The sequence below is a fragment of the Habropoda laboriosa genome, unplaced genomic scaffold, assembly GCF_001263275.1.
Source record: "Habropoda laboriosa isolate 0110345459 unplaced genomic scaffold, ASM126327v1 scaffold147, whole genome shotgun sequence".
In the NCBI taxonomy this organism is placed as follows: domain Eukaryota; kingdom Metazoa; phylum Arthropoda; class Insecta; order Hymenoptera; family Apidae; genus Habropoda; species Habropoda laboriosa.
Window position 1 is genome coordinate 946,106 of NW_017100256.1, and position 24,107 is coordinate 970,212.

General features: G+C 34.7%; 2 protein-coding genes and 1 non-coding gene across 3 annotated transcripts in view; 2 read left to right on the forward strand and 1 right to left on the reverse strand.

Moving 5' to 3' along the window:
- Positions 1–12,637, forward strand: part of LOC108572576 (cytosolic endo-beta-N-acetylglucosaminidase) — a 58,664-nt gene extending 46,027 nt beyond the window's left edge. The window contains exon 9 of the mRNA XM_017934837.1: positions 12,383–12,637. Within this exon, the coding sequence (XP_017790326.1) occupies positions 12,383–12,438 (56 nt within the window). The 3' untranslated portion in view covers positions 12,439–12,637. The remainder of the gene's footprint in view (positions 1–12,382) is intronic.
- A 252-nt stretch (positions 12,638–12,889) lies between these two features.
- LOC108572565 lies at positions 12,890–23,730 on the forward strand. The gene is made up of 5 exons (XM_017934824.1): positions 12,890–13,198; positions 15,391–15,677; positions 20,156–20,446; positions 22,739–22,882; positions 23,473–23,730. Exons 1-5 carry the CDS (start codon positions 12,925–12,927, stop codon positions 23,728–23,730), a joined length of 1,254 nt encoding a protein of 417 aa, XP_017790313.1. The 5' UTR covers positions 12,890–12,924.
- On the reverse strand, positions 15,918–15,989 carry Trnag-ucc. The gene has a single exon. It is a non-coding gene; the product is annotated as a tRNA-Gly (tRNA).
- Positions 23,731–24,107: the final 377 nt, after the last annotated feature.

The following is a 24,107-nucleotide window of genomic DNA, read 5'->3' on the forward strand; positions in this document are numbered from 1 at the left end:
ATCGTTGAAAAGCACTGTAAGAAAATTAAGTGTACTTTGTTTTCTGTCGTCATTTTTATAGGAATCTTTGTTTGAAATCATTGTGCATAATAACAACATAAATAACTATTATAAAACATTTTATTCTTTGTCAAATGATCGCAAATTAATTATATGCACGGAACATTAATAAATGTGCTAAAATTATCGTGTACAAGTGATGTGAACGAAAAGGATACCCAAACGTGAATATAGAAAGTAACAAGAAGTCCTAGAAACATTTTCCCGCGCGAGCCACGTTATAATTAATCAATTGACTCGTCCGATATGCAGTTGCTCAAATAATCGCATATGATTAAATCGCAGGAAGACCGTTGATCGCGTTTCTATCGCAATCGTCGTTTATCCATGATCATCATTACGTCAATAGAGAACGTCGTTCATGTAGAAAAGTCGGAAGTTCGGAGAACTCGTGCTATTTACCAAGATCTCGCCAGCTTGGCGCCATTTTGAATTCCCCGCCAATTCGATTCAAAGTGCATTACTTCGACGTTAGTGCACGCTCTATGAAAATTAATTTTGTGGCGATACCACAAATTTTGTTAGCAGTACACGGATATACAGGCCGATTTTCGTATAGTTTGCCAGTATTTCGAGACTTAAATTTGTGGTTAGAAGACGTAAAGAGACGAAACTTATACTTTACTTTACTTTTGAGAAAGAAATTTAAGGTTAGGTTAGGCAAAACATTTCACGTGTTATAAAAGTTTTTTAATTTTTGAATAACGTTAAAGCACACAGTGTTTTTCTTTTCATAATCGTAAACTATAAAGTAAGAGATTCAGTTGGGCATAAAAATGGTGAGGCTGAAACTGGAATACGAAACAAGAAAAAAAATATTGTATGAAATATTAATCATGAGTAGCTATTGTCTTAGGAGATAAATCTGGAGCGCATAACAAGAAGAAATATTATATGGATTTTATTCGAATTTAGAGAACTTATTTCTTAGATAATATTAACGTTGTAGATTAAAAAAAAAGAAATATTTATTTGTTTATATTTGTGTTATACATTTTATGATATATATTGTGTTATGATTAATTAAAGATTAATGTGTGCTTATTTTCAGTTAGTTATCAACAGTTTCATACAAATTTGTTTTATTTCAAATGCTTATTTATTGTTTGAAATATCTCATATTTCATGCATTAAACGATATTATGAAAACCGAATACAAGAAGTAATAAAACAGTAGAACTTAATAATTGTATCAACCGAATGGATCTCGTTTAGAAAATACAGTGTATATATTACGTTTTTATTTTTACGTTAGTATTTTCTTCAAAAACAAAATTTCACTTGACTTTCATTCTCTCGCGATTCGAACAACTTTCTTCTATATAATAACAGCGATAAATTCTTAACGACTATCGTGTTAAGGAAATGGCAAGACAATTTAACAAAGTACTTTCCTTCTCCACAACGAAATCTAAAGCTATCTATGTTAACTAACGTAATCAGTAAAATCACATTGAACAATGACTTTTAAAATTAGAATTGCTATATATGCACTTTCCATTTTAATTTATGAATGGCTCAAGTAGAAGTAAACTGTAGCGCACACCATTATACGCTGAATTAACTTTGTGTGACCGTTGATTGAATCATTACATTTTCGTGGTAATTCGCGCGGAGGTTACTTTCTTTATGAAGGGTTTGACTTCAATTGTTCGAGGATCTATAATTTTTACGCTAATTCTGCGGAGGTAAGTGATGATCTTGACGAGCAAATCAAAGTATATCCTCTCCCTTATGCCAGTACCACGAATGTGCCATTCAACAAATTATGGAAATTCACAATTAAATGCAGAATGTAATCAAATAATTCTAGAGATCAAAATATTCAAAATTCTCTGCAAATTTAACTATGAAGTAATGTTTTATCGTCTCCTCCTTCTATGGTCACATTTGGTCCACTTCATTACCCAAAAAGTGAAACTTTGAGCTTTAAAACCATTCATGGCATAAAGTGGACGTTATACTCCTCTCTCTTGGTCCCTGATCCTCAACCAATCCAGTTTGACAACAATATTGAAGTTCAGATTTGAAAGGGATACTCAACCTCATTTTACATAGTTCATTCAGTAGTATAGGATAATACGGTATAGAATAATATGGCTGTTAATAATAGAAAATCTGGTTCACACCTTGCTTTCTTTACAAAAAAAAAAAAAGAGGAATGATGCGACTGCTTTGAGAACACGATCGACGTACCCAGCTCAGGAGTTTGCCCTCGGGGCGGCACAGGGGCAAGAAGGGCATTTCTTTACAGAAAAACCTCACCTAAACGCTGAAACACAGCAGTAGATCCTTTCGTAAAGACCACTTTGCATGATTTGTATCAAATCACACCACGATAACGACAAACTGCACGGTTATGCAATGCTCTAAAAAAACATCCGTTTGTACAATACACAGAACAGTAACTTCATACCTGTCTTCACAAATCACTCACTTCGTATTCAACACCTTCGATATCGCGTGGAACATGAAAAACCAGAAAATAACCACACGAGCGTTGTAAATCATTCCGGCTTGCGTTACTCCAACGAAATTGATTTTTGATTGGCCCGTCGTGTTTACGGGGCGAACTTGGCAATGTTCGCGCCCCGGAGGCCACTTCGGAAGAGGGTTTAGAGAGTCGAACACCGTGACGAGAAGAGTACGGCGAACTCTGTGCGAAACACACGCGGAATCAACGTCCCCGTGTGCATTCGTGTGCATACGGATCGCATTGATGCATAAGCGAGCCGTGGATACCGCGAGACGAGCATGCAACACGTAACGTAACGAACCACGGTCAGGAATAAAGGCATCCTATCACGAATGACCGATACTGGCTATTCGATTTCAAAGATGTTCTCGCCGAGTGAGACATTCGAATCGAACGGAATTTTCGTTGATACTATTGTCACGTGAAGGAATTTGGTGAGTTTGGCTTTACATGGCCGGAACAAGTGGGGGAAAGAAACTTCTTCGAAATAATTGAATTTAACAATGGAACGTATTATAAGGATTAATTTAGTTTGTTCAAATATTTTGGGAGGTCATACTATTCCTGTGAAAATCAGTTCAAAGAAATGATACAAAAAAGAATAATTCTGAAATAATAAGTTTATTAACCCTTTCATTACTATTGGCGCCTAAAGGCGTTTTGGAAATTTGCTCGCACTGTACTGTTGAGGCCTTTTGATGCACTTCCACCTTAATTTAATGCTAAATTTTATCATTTACGCACTTCCGCCTTGATTGATTAAACCTAATTTTAAAACGATACGGCCGAAATAAGAAATTTTGCAGCCGTGGTTAAAAATTTACCGTCAGTCACCCACGTTACGCATTAAAATATGCCGAAGCGAAGGGGTTAAATTAAATCATTTTTCGAATGTTAAAATTAACAATGATATCCTTTTGTACATCTGCAGCAAGTATCGTCTACAAACTTTTATACCATGAAATATCACTGATCTCACGTCAAGCTTGTACTTCAGACTTTTCCACATTTCAAATTTTTTTTTTATCAAGTCACTTGCGAAATTTTCAATTACCCTCAATCCAGTTTCATCGAGTCCGGAGTTATTTAACTCCTCAGCGTCTCGATTATTCGATTGCTTCAACATAGAGTTACCAAACGATCATTTTCTAGGAATTCATTGCTGTTGTGATTAATTGAACACCGATGTTCTGCGCTTTCGTATTTCAACAAGAAAAAGACACGTACGTGATACAATTGTCAGGAAATGCGTTTTCTATCAAAATTTAGATCCCTTTTAGAGTGGTAGATTGTCGCCCGTAGAATAGATCTATAGATCGTGAGAGTTTGCTCGGTCAAATATGGAAAGATACGCGTAATGACACGATGCACACGAAAGATTGCGTGTTTCACGGAAGAAGAATACACGTTCTAACTTAGAAGAGCTGATGATTGTCTTGCAAGTTAGGAATAATCCTTGTTAAAACGCTCCTAATGGATCGCAACAACGAATAATGCATGTCTCGAATTAAAGGACATTTCTAAGAAAATAAATGCACCAATCTAACGGACAAGCATTCAGAAATCTGTAATAATTTGCAACGAAATACGTGTTTTAAGCCATTGAAAGAAGAGAATCAACTTTGCAGTAGCAACTTCGTAACGATTTTTTAAGTAATCAATACGACATTTTACAATAGCTTGATTACTGTTAGCAAGTAATTCACAGATTTATAAGTATTTCTTTATTCTATTAACTGCATTCCTCGCGTTCAACCTGTTTATCCCTTATTCTCGGAACAGGAAGTTCCGCTATTATGTTACACTGCCATAGGCAGTATATGTGGTTGCAACATTTTTTAATAAATGTCAATTGCACGGGATAGGAATCGTTCGGTTGAAAAGCGGCGGTGCAAGGCGGCGCATTGTCCCGCTCGTCATCGATCACTGTGTACCGGTGGAAAATCAATTCGCCGTGACGTTTCACTTCGCACCTGCCGCTAGAAAGTATTAGAAACCGCGGCGACCTTTTGCGTCACACGTAAAAATGTCTCCTCCAATTAATTCGGCCGCCGTATCGGTCAAAGAAAAATTCAGCGTCGCTAATTCGGCGCCGCCAGCAACGCGGAAATAAGAAAATTTTCCTCGCGCAAAATCAACCGTGAAAATTTATGTTCGAGACGTGGAACAATTCCCTCTCTTCCTTCTTCCTCGTCGTTTCGATACTACGTCGTGGAAAAATTTGATGGAATTTTCAAAGCAAATTGAAAATTTACTTTGGGGCGTTCGATTGTAAAAAAGTAGCCATTGTTTGAATTCTTTTAACAATTTTTCGTTTGTTTAAAATTATCTTCTTTTTGGTAGCAAATTGGAATACGTTCGTTTGTTCAAATGTAATTTTTTGAAGCAACTTTTTTTTTTTAGTTTCCTTGCATTTCTACTAATTGTTGTAAACCAATTGTTCAGCAGAAAGTATGTATTATGTAATTTAAATTACATTTCGCCAAAGTTAAAAATATACATATGTACGCGTTATACTTTGAGATTCTATAATGAATAATCTTTTTTTTAGGATATTAATAATTTTGTAACGATTTGCGTGTCGAATAATTTTATACTAAACTTGTAACGACAATAGGCTTGCTTCATATTGTGTAAGTAAAGTATTCCTTAAACGGATTCTAAATATTGCATTAATCTTGATACCTAATCGTGGCTTAATTGTTCCTGCCTGTCGATACGAAATCGAAATGATTTTCAAATTTATAAGATTGTGTTTCTTCTAGAAAATATATTAATAGTCATCTTTTTAACTCAAACCAAAGACATTGTGATTAAGCATCAGGGTATAAAAATTATCTAATCTTATATTACTTTCTCAAATAAGTGACTTGAGACATTTGCAATGAAAGTGACGAGTAATGAAAAACATCTATGAAAGATTCTTCTTTTCTTATTCGCTGTTATTTTACCTCGATTACAAAGATAAATAAAAATTCACGTAATATAAAGCAATGAAAATATATCATTTTGTGGCTTTCTCTTCTGCTATTAAAAATATGATAATAATTGTTAATATTTTATCTTCCCTTCGCAAAGAATAACCTTGTTAAATGTTTATAAAATTGTAAGCAATTAAGAAACTTTCGATTATCGGAGCTGCAAGCTTTACAGCATAAGCGAGAAATTACGATTCGCAAAATTTATAAAGAAGCAATATCAAGTTGAACCGTAAACTTTTCTATACGTTAACCAACATACAGAAAGATCTAGACCCGTATTACATCACATTTTAGAATTCAGACCTTAACCTTTTCGTTACTACGGGTTACACCCTCTGTCTATAGCTATATAGTATTTAATGATGAAAGACTATAGTCACCTTTAATAGAGAAAGTGTTAAATTAAGTTACAATAAAGGATCTAAATTTATAATTCAGTCCTGATTTTTTATCTGCATATGAGTGTGCATTTTCGTTTAATCTTGAAACATAGGAAATGTTTATCACAGTACCAGAATGACAGTAGGTTTAAAATTTCTAAAAAAGGTGAAGGTTAATAAAGAAATCTTTACCTGTGAATTTTCGTCTTAGAACTACAAAGGACTGAAGAACTAAAAGCACTACTTACAATAGAATTCGAGATGCATCATACTAATCTAACTTCTACGATCTCCAATATTTCAAGTGAAAAAACTTTACCTCGTATTTCTTCCATCAATCTTAAGGAGCGTTCTGACGATCAATATATGAGCCACTCAGAAGCAAAAGTGACTAACTCTGTCAAATAACATTCGTTAAATTTGTTTTATTTATGAAAAATTAAGCATCAGACATGCACTTTGATACTAAAATTGGCAAAATATCAAAACATGGAGTTAATCATTGTAGCTTCTGAGTGGCTCATATATTGCTAATATTTCAGGGTTCGTACGATAAATATATATTGTCAATACTGTAGTGACAATGTATGAGCCACTCAGAATCCAACGTGACTAACTCCGTGAAATAAAATATACTAAATTTTTTCTATGTATGACGAATTAAGACATGTGCTTTGATACTAATAATTTTGGCTTCCAAGTGGCTCATACATTGATCGTCCCTTTGCACGTACAATAATCTTGATAAGCCTGATATATTGACAATAGACAATATCAGAGACGTCTACGAGAAACCCTTAACGCACATTCCTAGAAGCAGATATACATATGTACTTTTGCCCCTTACGCCACACGCTGAAGCATAATCTAGCCAAGATTTCCTCTGGCCGGAAACCTTTAATTCCCACGGTGTCCGGCGCGCGCGTTAGCCTAGCGATTTACCTAGCGCCTAGGGATCGCCGATCGGTCGTTGAGCAATTTTCGGGCTGTTCCGAGGAAAGAACAGCGACCATTCGATAGAGGGAGGGAGAGAGGTAGGGGGTGATCGGCATACCGCGATGCAAAGGAAGAAAGAGAGACGGAGAAAGGCGCGAGGAGAGTAGTCGCAAAGCTGTGCCGCGCGAGCAACACTCCAGTCACCGATCGGTTGTACAAGCAGCCGGTTGTACGAGAGTGTCGAAAGAGTTAGCTCTGTCTGTCTGTCTAGATCCTTCTAGCTCTTCCTTGACGTGTACCTGACCGCGATTTGCACGGGGTGCAACCGTTAACGCAAGTGCGTGACGTTTCGATCAGTGAAGTGTGTTGAGATCCTCTGTGGTGGATCATGTGATATCCAGAGCGAAGACGAGCGGTGACAAGTTACGTCGACCTCTGGTACGTTCATTCGTGATCCTTCTGCGCTTCCGTTTCCAGCCGCCCGCGGTTCACCGGTGAGTGAAACTGCGGGATGCAGCGCCGATTTTCCCGTTGCTCTTGCGTCGTAACTGTGATGGATGCTGTGACGATGACGTTCTTTTTTTTTTCGCGATGATGAGGAGAGGCAATCGGTACTAGATGCAAAATCTATGCAATAGGTTGTATAGGACGAAACGATATTTCGTATGATTTAGCGAGGGGTGATCATTTTGGGCAATCGATCCTAGATTTAGTATTATTTTGGGTGATGTGATATTTCACATGATTTTGGGCAATCGATCCTAGAGGCAAAATTTTGCTTGCAATTCAGTATTTTGGGTGATGTGATATTTTAGGCGATTTTGAGTAATCGATCTTAGAGGCAAGATCGTGCTTGAAATTTAGTATTTTGGGTGATATGATATTTCATATGATTTAGCGAGGGGTGATCATTTTGGGCAATCGATCCTAGATTTAGTATTTTCCATGATATGATATTTCATATGATTTTGAGCAATCTATCTTAGAGGAAATATTTTGCTTGACATTTAGTATTTTGGACGATGTGATATCTCACATGATTTTGGGCAAGGATCCTAGAGGCAAGGAAATTTGGTATTTTGGAGGAAATGATGTTTCGTATGATTTAGCAAGGGGTTTTACGGTAAATTGTTGTAAGTAGTTGGTTCTTGAAGAATAAAGTAAAATAATTATTGACTATCGAGGGATGCTTGTTGAGAATGGGAATGAGATTACGCGATCGTAGGTTTGATAATAAAAAGATGCTCCTTATAATTTGGTGAGGTGTTTTGATACATTGTTATGAGAAATTGATTCGTAGAAAGTAGAATAGCAAAATTATAGTAATAATTAAGGGATTTTTATTGAGAATAGAAATAAGATCACGTGAGATGATTGTTTTCGAGAGGCAGTCGGTTTGATGAAAGAAATATTCTGATTTGGTGAAAGGTTCCGATGAACTGTTATGAGAGAGATTCTTGATAATGAGACACAGGAGACGTTAATGATTAAGGAAGTTTCAGCGAGATACAAGACGAAATCTTATGAGAGATTAGTTTCGAGATATATTATAAAAGGATGGATTTATGAAGGATAGATTATATTCCAAAATATAATGATAAAAAGATAAATTACTAAACTAAATACAATCAATTTCTGTAATTAAAAAATTTATTTATAGGTGATCTAAAAAAGTTTTGTTGAGAAAACAAAAGAAACGATCTAAGGTATTGGTTTTAGAACGCAGTAGGTTTAGTAATAGTCTATGATTTGGCAGTAACTTTTAATGAATTATTTTAAAAAGTTGTTTTAAACATAAAAGAATTGTAAATAATTAAGGAATTCTAGTTGAAATAATGAAACAGGATAGCGCTACACATTAATTTTCATATTTATTTATTTTTTAATTTTACACAAAATGAATGTTTCTCATGATTTTTCGAAAGATTTTATCAAAGAAAATTTATAATTGAATTGCTAGTATAAATAATATAATCATTGATGATTGAAGAATTCTAGTTAAATAAGGACATTAAATTGTGTGAAATTTTAATTTTAAAGTACAATAAATCGACTGATGACAGATACATTTTTTTCTATTTAGCAAAGGATTTTCATAAATTGTTGTAAGGTGGAACATTTACACATCCTTAAAGGATTAGGCTTGGTAGCGAATGGAAAATCTCTCGATCTAGGAAACGAGATCGTGCGAAATGGTTTCAAATCGTAGGTTTGACGATCAAAGAATGCTTCTTATAAGTTAGTGAGAGTTTTAATAAACAATAAACGAGAAGATATGCAAGTGGATCTTAGGTGATAGAGAAGTCTTGATTCGAAGCATGTCTAGTACTGTAACAATTTCCCTGGTAATTTGGTGAAAGGTCTGTGTAAATTATTATTCTGGGAAAGATTTATATCTGCGTATGAATAATTTGTTTGATATGGAACTACGTGAAAGACTTACAATTTAATCGTTCTAGAGAATTTCTTTCTCCCTTTGTCAATAATTTTGGTAAATTGTACGTGTAAACTGTAATATATGTATATACATAAATTATTTTCTTTAAGTTAAACTAAATATTATGTAAGAAGATGATATAAAATATAATGATTCATTATTCGAACGATTTCTTTCGTGATTGGATGAAAGGTGCCTACGAATTACTTTGAAAAATATTTATATTTGTATGTAAATTATTTCTATGAATTCTAATAGTTACATTTTATAACAAATCATTTTTCAAAATAATTGTTTCTAAGCTATATATTTTGCTTGACAATTTTGGATAGAAAATGACCAAATAATTACTTTATAAAAATTTGATTTAATAGTAAACGAGTTCCATTAGAGGAATTCTATTACTCGTACAAATTTAATTAGTAAAAATTTATACGTAACTCTTCTGCGTTATATATATTTCCATTAAGTGTTTTTTTTTTTTCTTTTATTCACAATGTTCCATACAAAATCGATTCGTAAAACAATTCAATTGCGATTCTGAAAAATACAATGAAATATGAGAAACAAGTACTTACTTACACTTCTGTTCAATCCTTTAATATTTACACCTTTTAAAAATGAAATTATTGTTGAAAGTTATTGAATAATTTCCCTCCATTTAATTGGTAATACAATGAAATTGTTTAAGAATAGTTCACATATGTAAATATAACAGTGGTAAACTAACCTTAAAGAATTACACCATAAAAGTCACTAATCGAAATCAATCTATTTATGTAGCACTATTGTACAATCGCTCTAGACTAATAATTTGATCACAATTTCAATTCAAATTTCACATTTCAAACAAACAATTACGCCGCAATTACGCAAATCTCGCATTCAAATTAATGCGATGATTCAATCCACGGTGGAGATGATGCTTACACCGGGTAACAGTGTAAAATAAGTGGTCGTGTGTAGTTAACAACGTAACTGTAAAAGATACACGTTTACGTGTGAAAGTCTTGCTCGTTGTCCAGTGGAAATATCATTTCGAACAGGTGAAAAACCACTGTTCCTCTGGCCGATTCGTATTCGACCAGTTGTAACAATTGTAGCATTTAGCGCACGCCATGAGGATTCCCATGCGTGTTGGCTAGCAATTTATCGCGATTCCTCGGCAGATAGCGCGCGGATTCTTTTCCGGTCAGAAATTTACCGTGCACGCTGGTTTCGTCTACCGTGAAATATTCAGCGTGTAGTAACGTCGATAAAGTCCACAATGTTTCTTAGAATTTTACAAACAGATTTACGCACTGAATATGTTAAAAGTGTGAAGCAAAGAGGAGGCTATTAATTATAAGGTGGGTGGGTCTGTTTACAATAAGTGAATGAAACGATAAAGAGAAAAAGTAATAGGTGGAAAATTAAGTACATGGTAAGTGGTGGTAAAGATAGTTTCGTTGTGTTTAAGAGTACATAATACGTTGCCAGTTTACATCTGGCATAGAGAATTAGAAATAGAGAATGTATTCACGTTAGTTTTCATTCAGTTACAAAGTTGTATACAATTAGAAATGAAAGTTGGTACAAAAATTCAGTAGCTAAACTGCATTTCGATATAACCTTTCACGGTTTTTTTTTTCTATTAGAAACTAGTGTAATATTGATTTTATTAAATATAAGCTGAATCAAATATAAAACTAAAGTATAATTTTAGAATCTTTATTCCGACATACTAATTTTCATTTCTTCGATAAATTTATGTTTATCTAAATGAAAGGAATAATAAAATTCTGATAACGAATACACTGTATCATATTTCTCAATCTTTCGATAGTTTTATCGAAACATTTGCACATTGATTTTCTTTATTTTTTCGAAATTCTTTGCCATTTCCTGGTATTACTTAAAAAAAAAAAAAAAACGGAGGGGAAAATGCTTTAACGTTACTAGAACCGTATGATGACATCGACAACAAATTCTTCATATAAAAACTGTAGACACATGGTGTCTCGCTCAACGAATGCGGAATCAAATGAAAGTCCAGTTTATTCTTTCAAAATATCTCCGGTTTGTCCACGGAACAAGGACGAGTTCGTGTTACTTCAAGGTCGCTGCACATCGTGAACCACAGAATTTTTCCGGGCTGGCCGTCTTAACTGTACTTGATTTACAGACATTGAACGTCGAGTTGTATTTTCCTTGGCCAGCAAACGTAACAGGGTCAATTTACGATGCGTTTCAGGTAACTGCAACGGCTGAGTTTATTGAGCTATCGCCAGAGACGATGTTGAAAAACGAAAGGACACGTATCGTTAAATAATATTACGTGAAATCGTTGTTGCGTTTATTCTGAAAGTTTTCGAAAGTTTTATGACAATTCGCTTTCAATCTTCGTTCAAACACCCGGTTCTTCCTCACACCGGTCGAACGTGTTACTGATTATATTCGAATTTCAGACGGCAAACTGGTTAATATACTAAATTGTTGTATTAATTGTAATTGATAAGAAAGAAACTGTTATTGGAATTGGTACTGTGATCGAATTTTACAGTTAAAATTAACTCGAAATGTTAGTAGCAGTATTATGTTAATTCTAAGATACAGATGCTGAAATGATTTTTCTAGAATCAACCGACGATATTCAACGACTTGCGTCATTTTACTATATCTGCTCTAATACAAGCCATTACATTAATTTAATTTACTAATAAAATCAAGAATTTTTCAGTGAGCTGTGAGTGAGTGAGTAAGTGTGTGAATGAGTAAGCGTGTGAGTGAGTGAGTGTCTTAATGAGAGAGTAAGTGTGTGAGTAAATGAGTGAGTGAGTGCGTGAGTGTGTGTGCGAATGAGTGAGTAAGGGAGTAAATGAGTCTGTGTGTGTGTAAGACTAAAATGTAGAACCAAGCTATCTGTTACTATTAAACTATCTTCTCTTTCAGATAAGCTAAGCTATTCTCACTGTCTCGTTCGATGTTTTAATATCAAAGCAAAGACTTTATTTCAATAGAATATTACTTTACGATATAACTATCTCTGAATAGAAATCGAACGTACTCTCCTACCGCAATCTGGTCACCGTTGGACGGTTATCAACGTAATTCTTGCTTGCTTAATTTACAGATCGTTGGGATTCAACGGACTGTGTCAACCGGATCAGCGACTACAGCGTCTATTGACCTTTATCGAACCACGTGCACAGCATAATCACGAAGACTCGCTATGAATCAACTGAAAAAAATCTACTTAAAAATGTCGCTTCAAATTTAACCTAACCTCAAACGTTCACATTAAAAGACATCTACAACACGCGCCTACTAATCCAAACATTTCAATCATCAACGTGAATAATAATAAAGCAGAAAAATTAAAAAAAAAGAAAAAGAAGATAATTCATAATCATTGCTAGTATTAAAAGAACTTTGAAAATTACATAAAATATAAACTACGTGGGGAAAAAAGAGAACAAATACAGCAGAGCAAGTAACGAAGAAAAGAAAGAAAAAGAAAAAAAAAGAGAATTGGTATAATGAGCGATAAAAGTTGAACGAGAGAAAACGTCCCTGAACGTTCAAAAGCGAAGAAACAACGAGGAACAGGTGTGTATGTTTATATGCAGTAATGCGATTAGAAACATCCTTCTGAACGAAGAGAGACGAAGAAGCATGGAGGACGCAGCGATTGCGCTTGACTCGACGGTCAGAAGTCAGAATTCGAGCAACTCGAAGGAGTCGAAGGAATCGAGTACATCGGATTCGAAGCCGGAAAGCTGTCTGGAATCGAAGCACTCGAAGGAGATCCTGATTTCTGAGAAACAGCAACGACAGCAGCAACCGCACACGCAACAACATCCGAATGATCGGCAGAAGTTGAGGAACGTAGAGTCTAAGGATGAAACGAATCTTCTCATGTTCACTTCTTGTGGACAGTTGCTTCTTGGTAAGTCAAATTTTAGAGATTTATTAAAATTATTGACAGTGATACATGAAAAAGTATAATAAGTTTTTCGTAAATTTCATTGCAGACAATCGAAAGGATATGTAATCTCTTTGAAATACGATAATTACAGAATTTTGGTAAACTTTTGTTTGACGAATTAATCCTTTGCGCTTGGAAGAGGAGGTAAAAGTGTATTTGAAACTAACGCAATTGAAACTGTGATTTTGAAACTAACGTAATTGGAACGATAATAGTTGTGAAATGATATTTCTTCAATTATGCAGTACTATTTGTAATAATTCACTTACGTCATTTGAATGTAAGGAAATTAGAAATACTATTTTGTTAGGTTGTAACAATTGTTTCCACAATACGCGAATAATAATAATAGTACAATTGACAGTTGAAAAGTCGACAGTTGTCGGTCGTCTGGTAACGGTGATCATGGAAACCTGTTTTATCGAAGCTAATCTATTTAATAACTTCACGGTAAACGTGTTAAGCAAGCAATTTAGTTCCAAACAGATAGTAAATTCCAGATTAATTATACGCGATCTGCGATAGTAAAGATTATTCAAATTAATCTGAATATATTATCCGCACAAATTCTCTCGCGTGTCCTTGATGATACATCTTATTAAGAAAACGCTTCTTAAGTAACCTAAAGCTAAAACAACACTGATTCGTGCAAAAAGTGAAAAAACACAGTTCCATCTAAATGTCTGCACAATTTTTCTTAGGAAATTGTAGCAATAAAATGTAAATGCAAGCAAAAACGAGGCAGCTATAAGGAAGTAAAATATCTAGTAATTCAAAAACCATATATAAAACGTCTGAAATAAAGAATTCTTTTTGATTGATAAATAAACAATTATTACCTACAGTCTAGCGTACAGTTTTATGGATATCTCTATTATTTAATTTTGTAGAAATGTTCAAAGGTAATTTTTTACGCAATTAGCGAATAACTCCTCCGTTTTGCAACATTTCTACTTTTTAAAAATTGGAGAAAAAAGTTGAAAGTTACGTTTATGTCCTCTTAAAATATTGAAACTTTTCATATAGCAGTTACCTGTGAAAAAAATTCCCAAAGTTTACCTATTTTTAAACGCCTCAAGGTGCCTCGAGTTTGATATTCCACTGAAAGAAGTATTCTTTTATTTCCTATCTCATTAAAACGGATCCCAACCATATAAAAATTCCCAAAGTTTACCTATTTTTAAACGCCTCAAGGTGGTGAATGCGATAATGTGGTTTCTACTTTCGCGTAATGTCTTGATTGTTTTGAGCTTCTGTAAACGAAGGATGTACGAATTTCCATTGCGCGCCCACTGAGCAGACATTTCTCCAAACTGCATAGAAATCGGTGTAAAAGTGAAAACATTTCACTTAGAAAGTCATACTTGTGTAACTCTTCCCGTGCGTTTGAAAACCGTAAAGAATCGTTAACACTGCAATTCATTGTGATTCGATGTCCTCCGGTGACACTCTAATAATTACAATTATTACAATGTTCATACGCAATCTGCTATTTATACAGAAGACAAAGACGAATGTCATTTCAGAAGGAAACTGTTATTTCATAGTTTTCTTTATAGTTTACCAGCACTCGCTTCATGTACATATATTTAATATATATTAAAAACCGAAATGGCTACATTTAAAGAGACCAATATTTCTTTTGACTGTTCGAATAAAATAAGAGGAAATGAAACTATTTACACTGATTATTTATAATGTCTTGAATTAAAGAGAATTCCATCTTCGATCCAATTAGAACAAAAATACTTCATATTTTTCGCATTAGTCACGTCAGTGTTTTATTTTAACGAAACGTATCAAAACTTCATTGTCAATGATAAATTCGTACAAGTGTCGAGAAAATTGGAAAATGCTAGAATGCTGGAAGAACCAGAAAAATTACTTCTACTTATCATTGTGAAATAAAAACCGCTTTTATCTGCAATTGTTATAACTGAAATTAAAAAATTCGTCCTTCTTCCATGTTAGTTTCAGTTTTAATCAGAAGTATCCATTATATTAAAACAAATTACAAAATAATACCTTGTTTTGTACTTATCTAGTTCGAAATATATTTTACGATATCCTTCTAATTTTTATAGAAAATAATATTCTTATAATATTTTAATTATTCTTCAATTTGATTAAGAAGAAAATTTCATTCTCTCTAGGCATAGTCCTCGTCGTGTTTGGGATCCTGGTATTAGTTCACGGGGCTGCATTAGGTGGTTCCGGTGCTGGATTATGGGCAGGTGTGGGTGCACTTGTCGCAGGAGCGTTGGGTGTTGTCGCCACGCTTGCAACATCGTCGAGCAAGACGAATTCCAGCTTTTCGACGGCTCACCTTGCAGCAAGCCTGATTGCCCTTGCCCTTTCGAATATGGCTGCAATTACAGCCTTGACTGCCATCGTCAGGGACTCTCAGAGGACACCGGAAGTGACCTTGCTCACTGTTCCGGTACGTATTGTCTGTACTTTCACCGGTACCCTCTTTTCCTTATGAATGTTACTCTATGATTGCAACACTAGCAAAGTATTACTTTCTTCAATGGATTTTCCTATGCAATTTTTGCTCATTTCTATTTTGTTTTTTTAATTCGTGAAATTTTATGCATAATACGAAGTAAATATTGCAGTAATGTGAACAGAGGAATAATATTAAAAGTAAAAACTAAATTAACACTTAAAAAAAATCCACTGCGATGGCCGGGAATCGAACCCGGATCAACTGCTTGGAAGGCAACTATGCTGACCATTACACCACCATCGCAGTTTATATGTACAGAACGTATACTGCATGTTACGGGTATTATATTCGAAAGGATTATTTCTATTATAATTTCAATGATAAAATAAAATTAAAATTAAAATGGAAGTCTATAAAAGTTCTATTTAAACGAGAAATTTAATTTTACAAATAAGTTTTATAAAAACTAAAAGTTATATAGTGCTTTAAATAATTCGAAAATTATTTACACGACCAGTCTTACTTTTCATTATAACATTCAGTATTTTTTTACGCGAATCAAATGTTCTCTAAATAAAAGTATCACAAATACTAAATTTCTATTGAGAACGTAGCACGTTTAATTATAATTCAATTAAATCCTTATTACTCTGTACAAATTGATTCATTATCTAAAATTTGACTGGTCACTTTTTCAAAAGAAAATGATCGAAATAGTTTATTCCGTTTACTATTCTAATAGTATCTATTTACATACTGTTAATTTCCTCTGTTGCTCCTACAAGAAAGTTATTCATCGTTGAATATTTGCATAAATATTTATGTCAACATTTCACTAGTTTTCACGTAACTATTACTTAAGTTATCACATCCTCGGTGATAACGAAGATTTTCACTCCGCGGATTGCATTAGCGATTGCTGAAGATACATATTATAACGCGAAGGTACCAATTACGATCAATCATTAACGAAGCGATAAGTATAATTCAACGCCCGGGGATATTCTGTTGTCGCGTGCCTATTCCACGTACAGCTACTAAGAAGTTAACGGTGACTTCGTCGGAAAATTATTACCGTGCTATCTCTGTATGCTCTATGAACAGAAAACCAGGATTGCAGGAATCGATAAAAATTCCCCTGTACCAATAAACAAACTGATATTAACCTAGCAAAGACCACCATGTTCTGCGATTCTAGAGGTGTACTTACACTGCCGTTCGTAAGTATTAAAACACCCATTATGTTCGTGTAGAAAGTTATATGATTTAAATTACATTTCCTCGCCGAAGTTAGCCGAGATTTCAGAATGATTGTTACAGTTACTTAGGATTTTATAACTTTGCAATAAATTTTGTCAAATAATTTTATGTTGAAGTTGTAATGACAGTGAGGCTTGCTTTAAGTTCAGTAAGTGGATTTTAGTAGATTTCAGTAGATTTTAGAAGATTTCAGCAGAGTTCAGCAGATTTCAGTATACTTCACATTCGGCGAGTGTCTTAACGCTTATGAATGGAAGTGTATGTAAATACATTTGCGTAACTCTTTGAATGGAAACGTAACGTGAGCTATCCTATTTTGCATTTCATCATCGTTAATTGGAAAGATACGCAATATTGTATATACATGATCTTCCCTATCTGTGATCTCATTAGAAGAAATGTACATACATATAATTACACGAATATAAATTTGCTGTAAATTGTACTACTTTGTATAGGGGTATATTATTTGTTTTCTTCCTTTTCCTTTTTTGCCAGCAGATTTTATTCAATTTTTATGCTTATGTAATTTTACATAGTCTCCGTTAAATACATACAGATGGAAATAGAGATGCATAACTTTATGAATGCAAATGAAATGTAGACTTTCCTATTTTGCACGCGATTATCTATAAGTCGAATCGACACGTAACTCTGTGCCTAAATATGTGTATATATAACTGTAAATATTATTTTATAATTTCTAATCATTTTCCAATACGTATATTAACCCCTTAACACATGATTTTTTTTCCTGACTGTGCATCTAAGCGTCAGCTATTTACTATTCTCGTACTATATTAAGTAAGAAAAGCTAATGTATTATAGATTAATGAAATTTCATAAATTAAATAGAAAATTGAAATTGAAATGAATTTTTAGCACCGATATAACTGTTTCTATCAGATTTTCACCAAAATCTGTGGCACGAGTCTGACTCGTTACTATACGGCAAAGTGTTAAACCAACAACAACTAATAGCTCTGCCCTGATAATCACAACGGAAAAATTGTCTAATTTCCATCCTTCGGATTTCTCTTGCCTCTCCATCATTGTACAACAGAATGTTCGAACAGTACCAAAGATCGGTTGTGACAACGTCGACGGTGACGAACGATGGCTATCGCTGATCGGTACATAGCCCAATTAGTAAGCGGCACCAGTGGCCTAAATTCGTTTCTGATCGTTTTCTCATCCACTGGTCGAATCGGCGGGTTTCGGCGAGGCAGACCAACCGGAACAGGGCCGTTGGAACCATTTGACCGCCAGAGAAAGTTTCCAATGCCAAGGCTAAAACGCGGTCAGGGCACACAGCATCGTGAAATTTCACAGATTGCTTCACCTCTCAATCCCGATGGAACGCGCCTCTTCCGGTCGATGATCTATTGCGAAACGTTTCGAGACACGCTAAACGTGGATCTAGAAAACGTTCGTGAAAGAATCGAGCGCAGAATTGACGTTAAAACGGAGGTTTAATCATTTTAGAATTGGTAAATTCTATTTGCGACAAACGAATCTTTCTAAATACCGAATTTTCCATTTTTATTTGATAAAAAGGAAACAATAATTATGATTGATGTTGTTATCTAAGAGCACTTTAATTATTGCGTATAATTTAAAAACGTCCGAATTTTTATCTTACACTTATAAAGCGGTATTCAAATGTTGATCCTGCTGCTTATGGTACACTTGATGGTATACACAGAATGAGACTACAAGAACAATAGAAATTGAAAATAATAGCGTGCTACAGTAACCGTACGTGAAAAGTGAATATTTCTTTATTCGCTTTGTATACCAGCGCATTACCTAAATTATACGTATAATTCAGATGTAAATGTAGCTTTGTATTCAGTGGCAAAATATTTGCCCATTCATATGCTGAAAGGTCTACCTTGCAAATGTTAAATTTGCCAACTTTATGTATCTTTTTCTCAAAAACCGTTGTACATACTTCCTACAAATTTTTCTCACGTGTTTTTTAAATCATGTTCATGCATATTCATACGATAGAATTTAGAAATATTACTTGAAAGCAGAAATACGATTTCTCAAACAATACCTATTTTTCTTTAACTTTTTTAATAAGAAAATGTTGCTATTAACGAACGAAAAAATTCTGCTAAAATTCTGACTTTCCCCGTGGGCTCGGAACGCCGTTAAGTAAATAATTTGCAATCACATTCTTCCTACCCGCCGTTTATTTCATTCACATTTCAATTCTACACTAACATTTCTATGTAACAATTTCATTTCGATCGCAATAATCTTAATCTCCCTATTACAACTAATTTACTGTGACCTACAGTGTAGCCCTTCGAGTCGCGTCTTACTTTCTAATAGTTCCGCTACAAGTGCCAGAGGCACTTTTGGTGAAAACGAGGAGTGTAGAACGGACAAGCACTAAAAAACTTATACACAAAGTTAAATTTACTTTTTTACTCACTTTCAATCCTGCAGACATGCAGAAAAAAATTATTGCTTCCAGTTCTAAGAAGCGCTATCGGGTTTGTGACACTTTTTCTTTACCTTGCGAACGAACGGCATCGCAATCCTCGGCGCTCAAAGGATTACGAAAGTAACACGAAGCTATAGCAACTATAACGACCAAAAGAAAACATTATCGTCGCTATTATTAACGTCTTTATTACATATAAAACGAGGAGAGAAAAACAGAAACATTAAAAAAGAATAGTAACAAACATACACTTCTGTTTATAAGTATCGAGGCACTGTGTATGTGAAGCAAACTTAGATATAAAGGGTGGGTCACGTTAAAACAAGCCACCTAATTATCTTCTCTAGCTATGGCGGTACAAGAAAATTTGTACACGTAATTTAAATGATTTGGAAGGGAGAATAAAGTGGGGAAAAAATTGTTTTGATAGAAAAATGGAAGTTTCACGTTTGATTTAAAATTTCAGAGTCCGTGATCATTTTAACATCGTATTCTTATACACCCTTAAATGCACGTCAATGTCTGCTACAGCATACAGTAGAAAAAAACATAGGTAACTTTGAGAAAGAACAGAAAGAAATGACATTTATAAAAAAAGGAATTTCTTTCATCTTATTCACTCTTTGAAACCATTTAAATTACGTATAAAACTTTTCTCGTACCTAACCATAGCTGAAGAAGATAATTAGGTGACCTGTTTCACATGGGCCACTCTGAAAAAATACGATTGAACCGTTTGACAATGTTACAGGGTGACGGAGGTACAGCGGAAGTGGAGGGTGGCTGGGCGGGGTTGCTCGCAAGCATTGGTTTGCTAGTGACCAGCGTGGCCGAACTATTGGTCTCCGGCTACAGCTGTCTGACCTTGACCCCGAAGCTGTGCGGATGTCTGCGTGGCAATAACGTGGACGAAGTGGCGAACGACGGCCGTCTGAAGACCCGCAATATGGTCCATCAGTGGGTCACCGCGCAGAACCACGTGCCGAAGAGCCAGCCAATTTACGTAGTGCAGCCGATGCTACAGATGCACCCGATGATCCAGGTGAGGCCGGATCCTCTCCCACGACCCTACGTTTGCGGCTACTACGGGCCGACCTCCTGCAAATTGGAGGTAGGGATAGGTCAGTGACACCCGAGCTAGAAAGTTCAGACGACGGAGCGTTGAGAGAAACTCGTCGTTGAGCCGCCGCTTCGGGCGTTCTTCGTGCCTACATTTCGGAGATGCACGAGCTCGATGCAGGTGTTTCTGTGTCAGCAGGATAAGCCACTAGCTGCTGTCGCTTTTCGGATTCCCTCCGAGCCGGGGGAATGCTTCCAGCAGAGTATGCGCTTGCTTGCGGTTCAGATGGTTGCAAGATTCTTGCGGTGGATGGTAGTAATCGGATGGTTTGAATGAAAATGCCTGGTATGCTCTCTGGTTGGTGGATTTTGTATATGATGAGGTACGATGTTGCTTTGTTTGGCGGTTGGATGATGCGGTTAGGAAGAGGTTAACACGTTCACCGCTAATGGGACTTTCGCTGTATACTGTCGGTTTGCTGGAAGAGTGGCACGTTTGAAAAATCATTCATTTTCAGATATCTCCAGAAAGTAACTGTAAAAATGGAGTTATTTTTATCTGAAATTAAAATTAAAATTATACTGTTTAACAAGAACAATGTGACAATTCGGAAGAGTCACTTTTTAAATATAAATTAGTAAATTCATTTAGTTCTTCTAGCAAAGTGACGATATAATATATGCTAACAAATAATTAGTATTTCTCTGTTGTAAAGCTTTATATATGTGCTTTACGCGAATTATTCTGAATGGTTTTTTTTTGTGTTTCGAAATTTCGTGATTTTTAATATACGTCCCGCACAAGTGTGACATAAATACGAATTGCACGCAGTGAGCGTGTTAATAGAGACTCGATGACGAACGACTTAGGATGACTGAAGATGTAGATGATAGATTTGATAGTTACAATTGTAATATCCAGTAAGGTTACAAGTGTTGTTCATTTATTTATCCTTTTTCTTTCTTTTCTTTTTTACGATTGAATGATGTGATTGAAAGGAGGCTGATGCTTGATGGAATATTGATGACAGGTGAGTTAGAGTGAATGGGTACGTAGTTGTATTTAATGATTATGATGTTTGTAGACGTTAGATGAAGTGCACGATTTGCAATAGATGGAGATTGATTGATGTTCTTTTGTAATTTAAAGATGCTTCAGGGAATAGGTCAACAGTGCGATGTAATCTATGTCACGCAAAATATTTCACTCCTTGAAAGCGTTATGAACTAATAAATTGAATATAATCGAGACAGTTTAATTAACTATTTATCTTTCTTTTCAAATAATTTTTATAGCTTAGTTCTTTTTTTTTTTCTTTGTATCTTATGAAAACAATTACTCCTGGCAGTTTATAGTAGTCCCTTTTCAATTCATATGAAATACTTACTTCGTGCTTAAAGTCAACGTCTTCCACGTAAAAGCCAAGTGCATAAAAAGGAACAAAATAGAAGACGAAAGAGTTTCTTTCGAATAATGAAAATAAGTTTCAAAGGAAACAATTTTTTGAACAGATAAATGGTATGTTGTAAATGATCATTTTAGAGCAATTACCACTGCTTACACGCAATGACACAATTTCTAGGAACATATACAAGGTGTTTCGTTTATCTTGTTCATCTTTATATCTCCGACACTTTTCGCGACACAAAAAGTATGTCAAGAAAGAGTTGTCCGTTTTAGTAGGACAAATATCGTGACTGACGACTTCAACCTTCAAGGTCATATTTTTTTTTTTTTTTTGTATTTTGAAAGTCATGGGGTCTTTTTATTGTTATCAGATTGATATGACTGACGAAAAGTTGAATTCAAACGTGTGTAGTACATCGACTATCAGATGAGGTGAAATGAAGAAAAATCATTATTGTTCGATAAAAACATAAAACTTAAAGATGAAGATCTTTTTTTTAGGAGATGCGCTACTCGAACGGAGGTACTTCTACGTTGAAAAATCAACGAAAAATGTAGAATGACATTTTCTTGCACGAAGCTTCTTTTTTGGAATAAATTGACGTTGAAAGTTCATCAAGTACATAGAGCATAATTGCATTTGCAAGAAAATGAGAATTACTTGTAACAATTTTTATATCAATAAAAAAAACAACTCCGTGAATTTTCGACGCCAATTTACTCAAAAAAGAAAGATCATATGAAAAAATGTTCGCTCTACATTATCGACTTATTTTTTCACGTAGAACCAATTTGTGATAAGAACCTCTATAAAATGATAATGAAATAACAGTAGTAAGAAGTTTCTTTTTTTCTTTCTTATTATAGTCACCTTACGCGATGTCTGCCGCTCCTGCAAAGTTTCCTGGAGGATTTATGCCCGCTGGACCTCTGCCAATAGCTACTCCAGCTTATGGTGCCGTTCCTATGTTACCGCACATGCCATACGCAGCGCGTCCTCCATCGCAAATTGTAAGCATACTCGTTACAATACTTCGTATTCCAGTCACAATCCACGCGAGGAGTTATCGCCATGTTCAAATAACCGTCGATATCTCCGACGCTGATTTGGCAGTCAAGAATGGAATGCTGTTTCTCTTTGCATATAATTGTGTAACCGTGGAAAAAGTTCCTGGAACGCTTGATAACGCTCGAACTTGTCTCCTGTAATTCCATTCGAAACGCTTCTCGTTTAGGAGATTTTAGAATCTGTGAAAGCGAAGCGTAACGAATTCCATCGTATAAGGTTTATAGACAGTAAATCTTATATGTCTGAAAAAAAAAAAACAATTTTTCTCTTGTGTAAAATGTTATATATGTGGACAAATAAAACACTGTTACACATTTACTTAATGAGTCCGATTTCACCCATTAACAATCATAGAAACTCTAAAAAAAACTAATGAAGTATTTAAATACACAAATATATAAATATAAATGTACCAATCGTTATATTTTAGTAATGCATATTTATCATGGACACCTGATTATAAGCAAAATAATTTCCTTAGTTTAAAATTATTTCCATTTTGAAACAATTGTTAAAATAATAATAATTACAGATTCGTCCAAAGCAGAAACGTCATTTGCCTGTAGAACAAGAAGAAACTGTAGAGAGGAAAAAACAAACTGAGGGTAAAACAGAGTCTTCAAAAAGGATGTCCTCTATAGGGGAAGATCAAGTGGATCTAGCACAAACATACACAGGATTGGACAAAAAAATATCAGAGGAATTTATTTCAATTGCCATGGACCCAGAAAGGAAGTCAAAAGCTTCTAGTAGTCATGGTAGTGAAATCGGTACCACGAAAAACTGTTGAAAATATGATATTTACATTTTTAAATGGCATGGTATTACTGTCAGAATAAGTTTAAAAAATTATGTACATTTACAGACGTAAATGTACATAATTTAGCATTAAAAAAAATTGTCAACGTTTTGAAAACACGTTTAATCTTCGTTTTAGTACTCTGTAAGCCATTCAAAGATTTCGCTCGAGGCTTTATTTCTGCAGTTTCTGAAACATTTTGTTCCATCATTATATCAGTTTGTTACATCGTTACAAGTATTCACAGATACGCATTGAGATTTTAATTAATCGCTGTTGTAGATGTTAATTAATGACCTTTGACAGCTTGAATTATTCAGATGCAATCTGCTTTAAGCAGAAAGTAGGTACATATTGCTGTGTTTCTG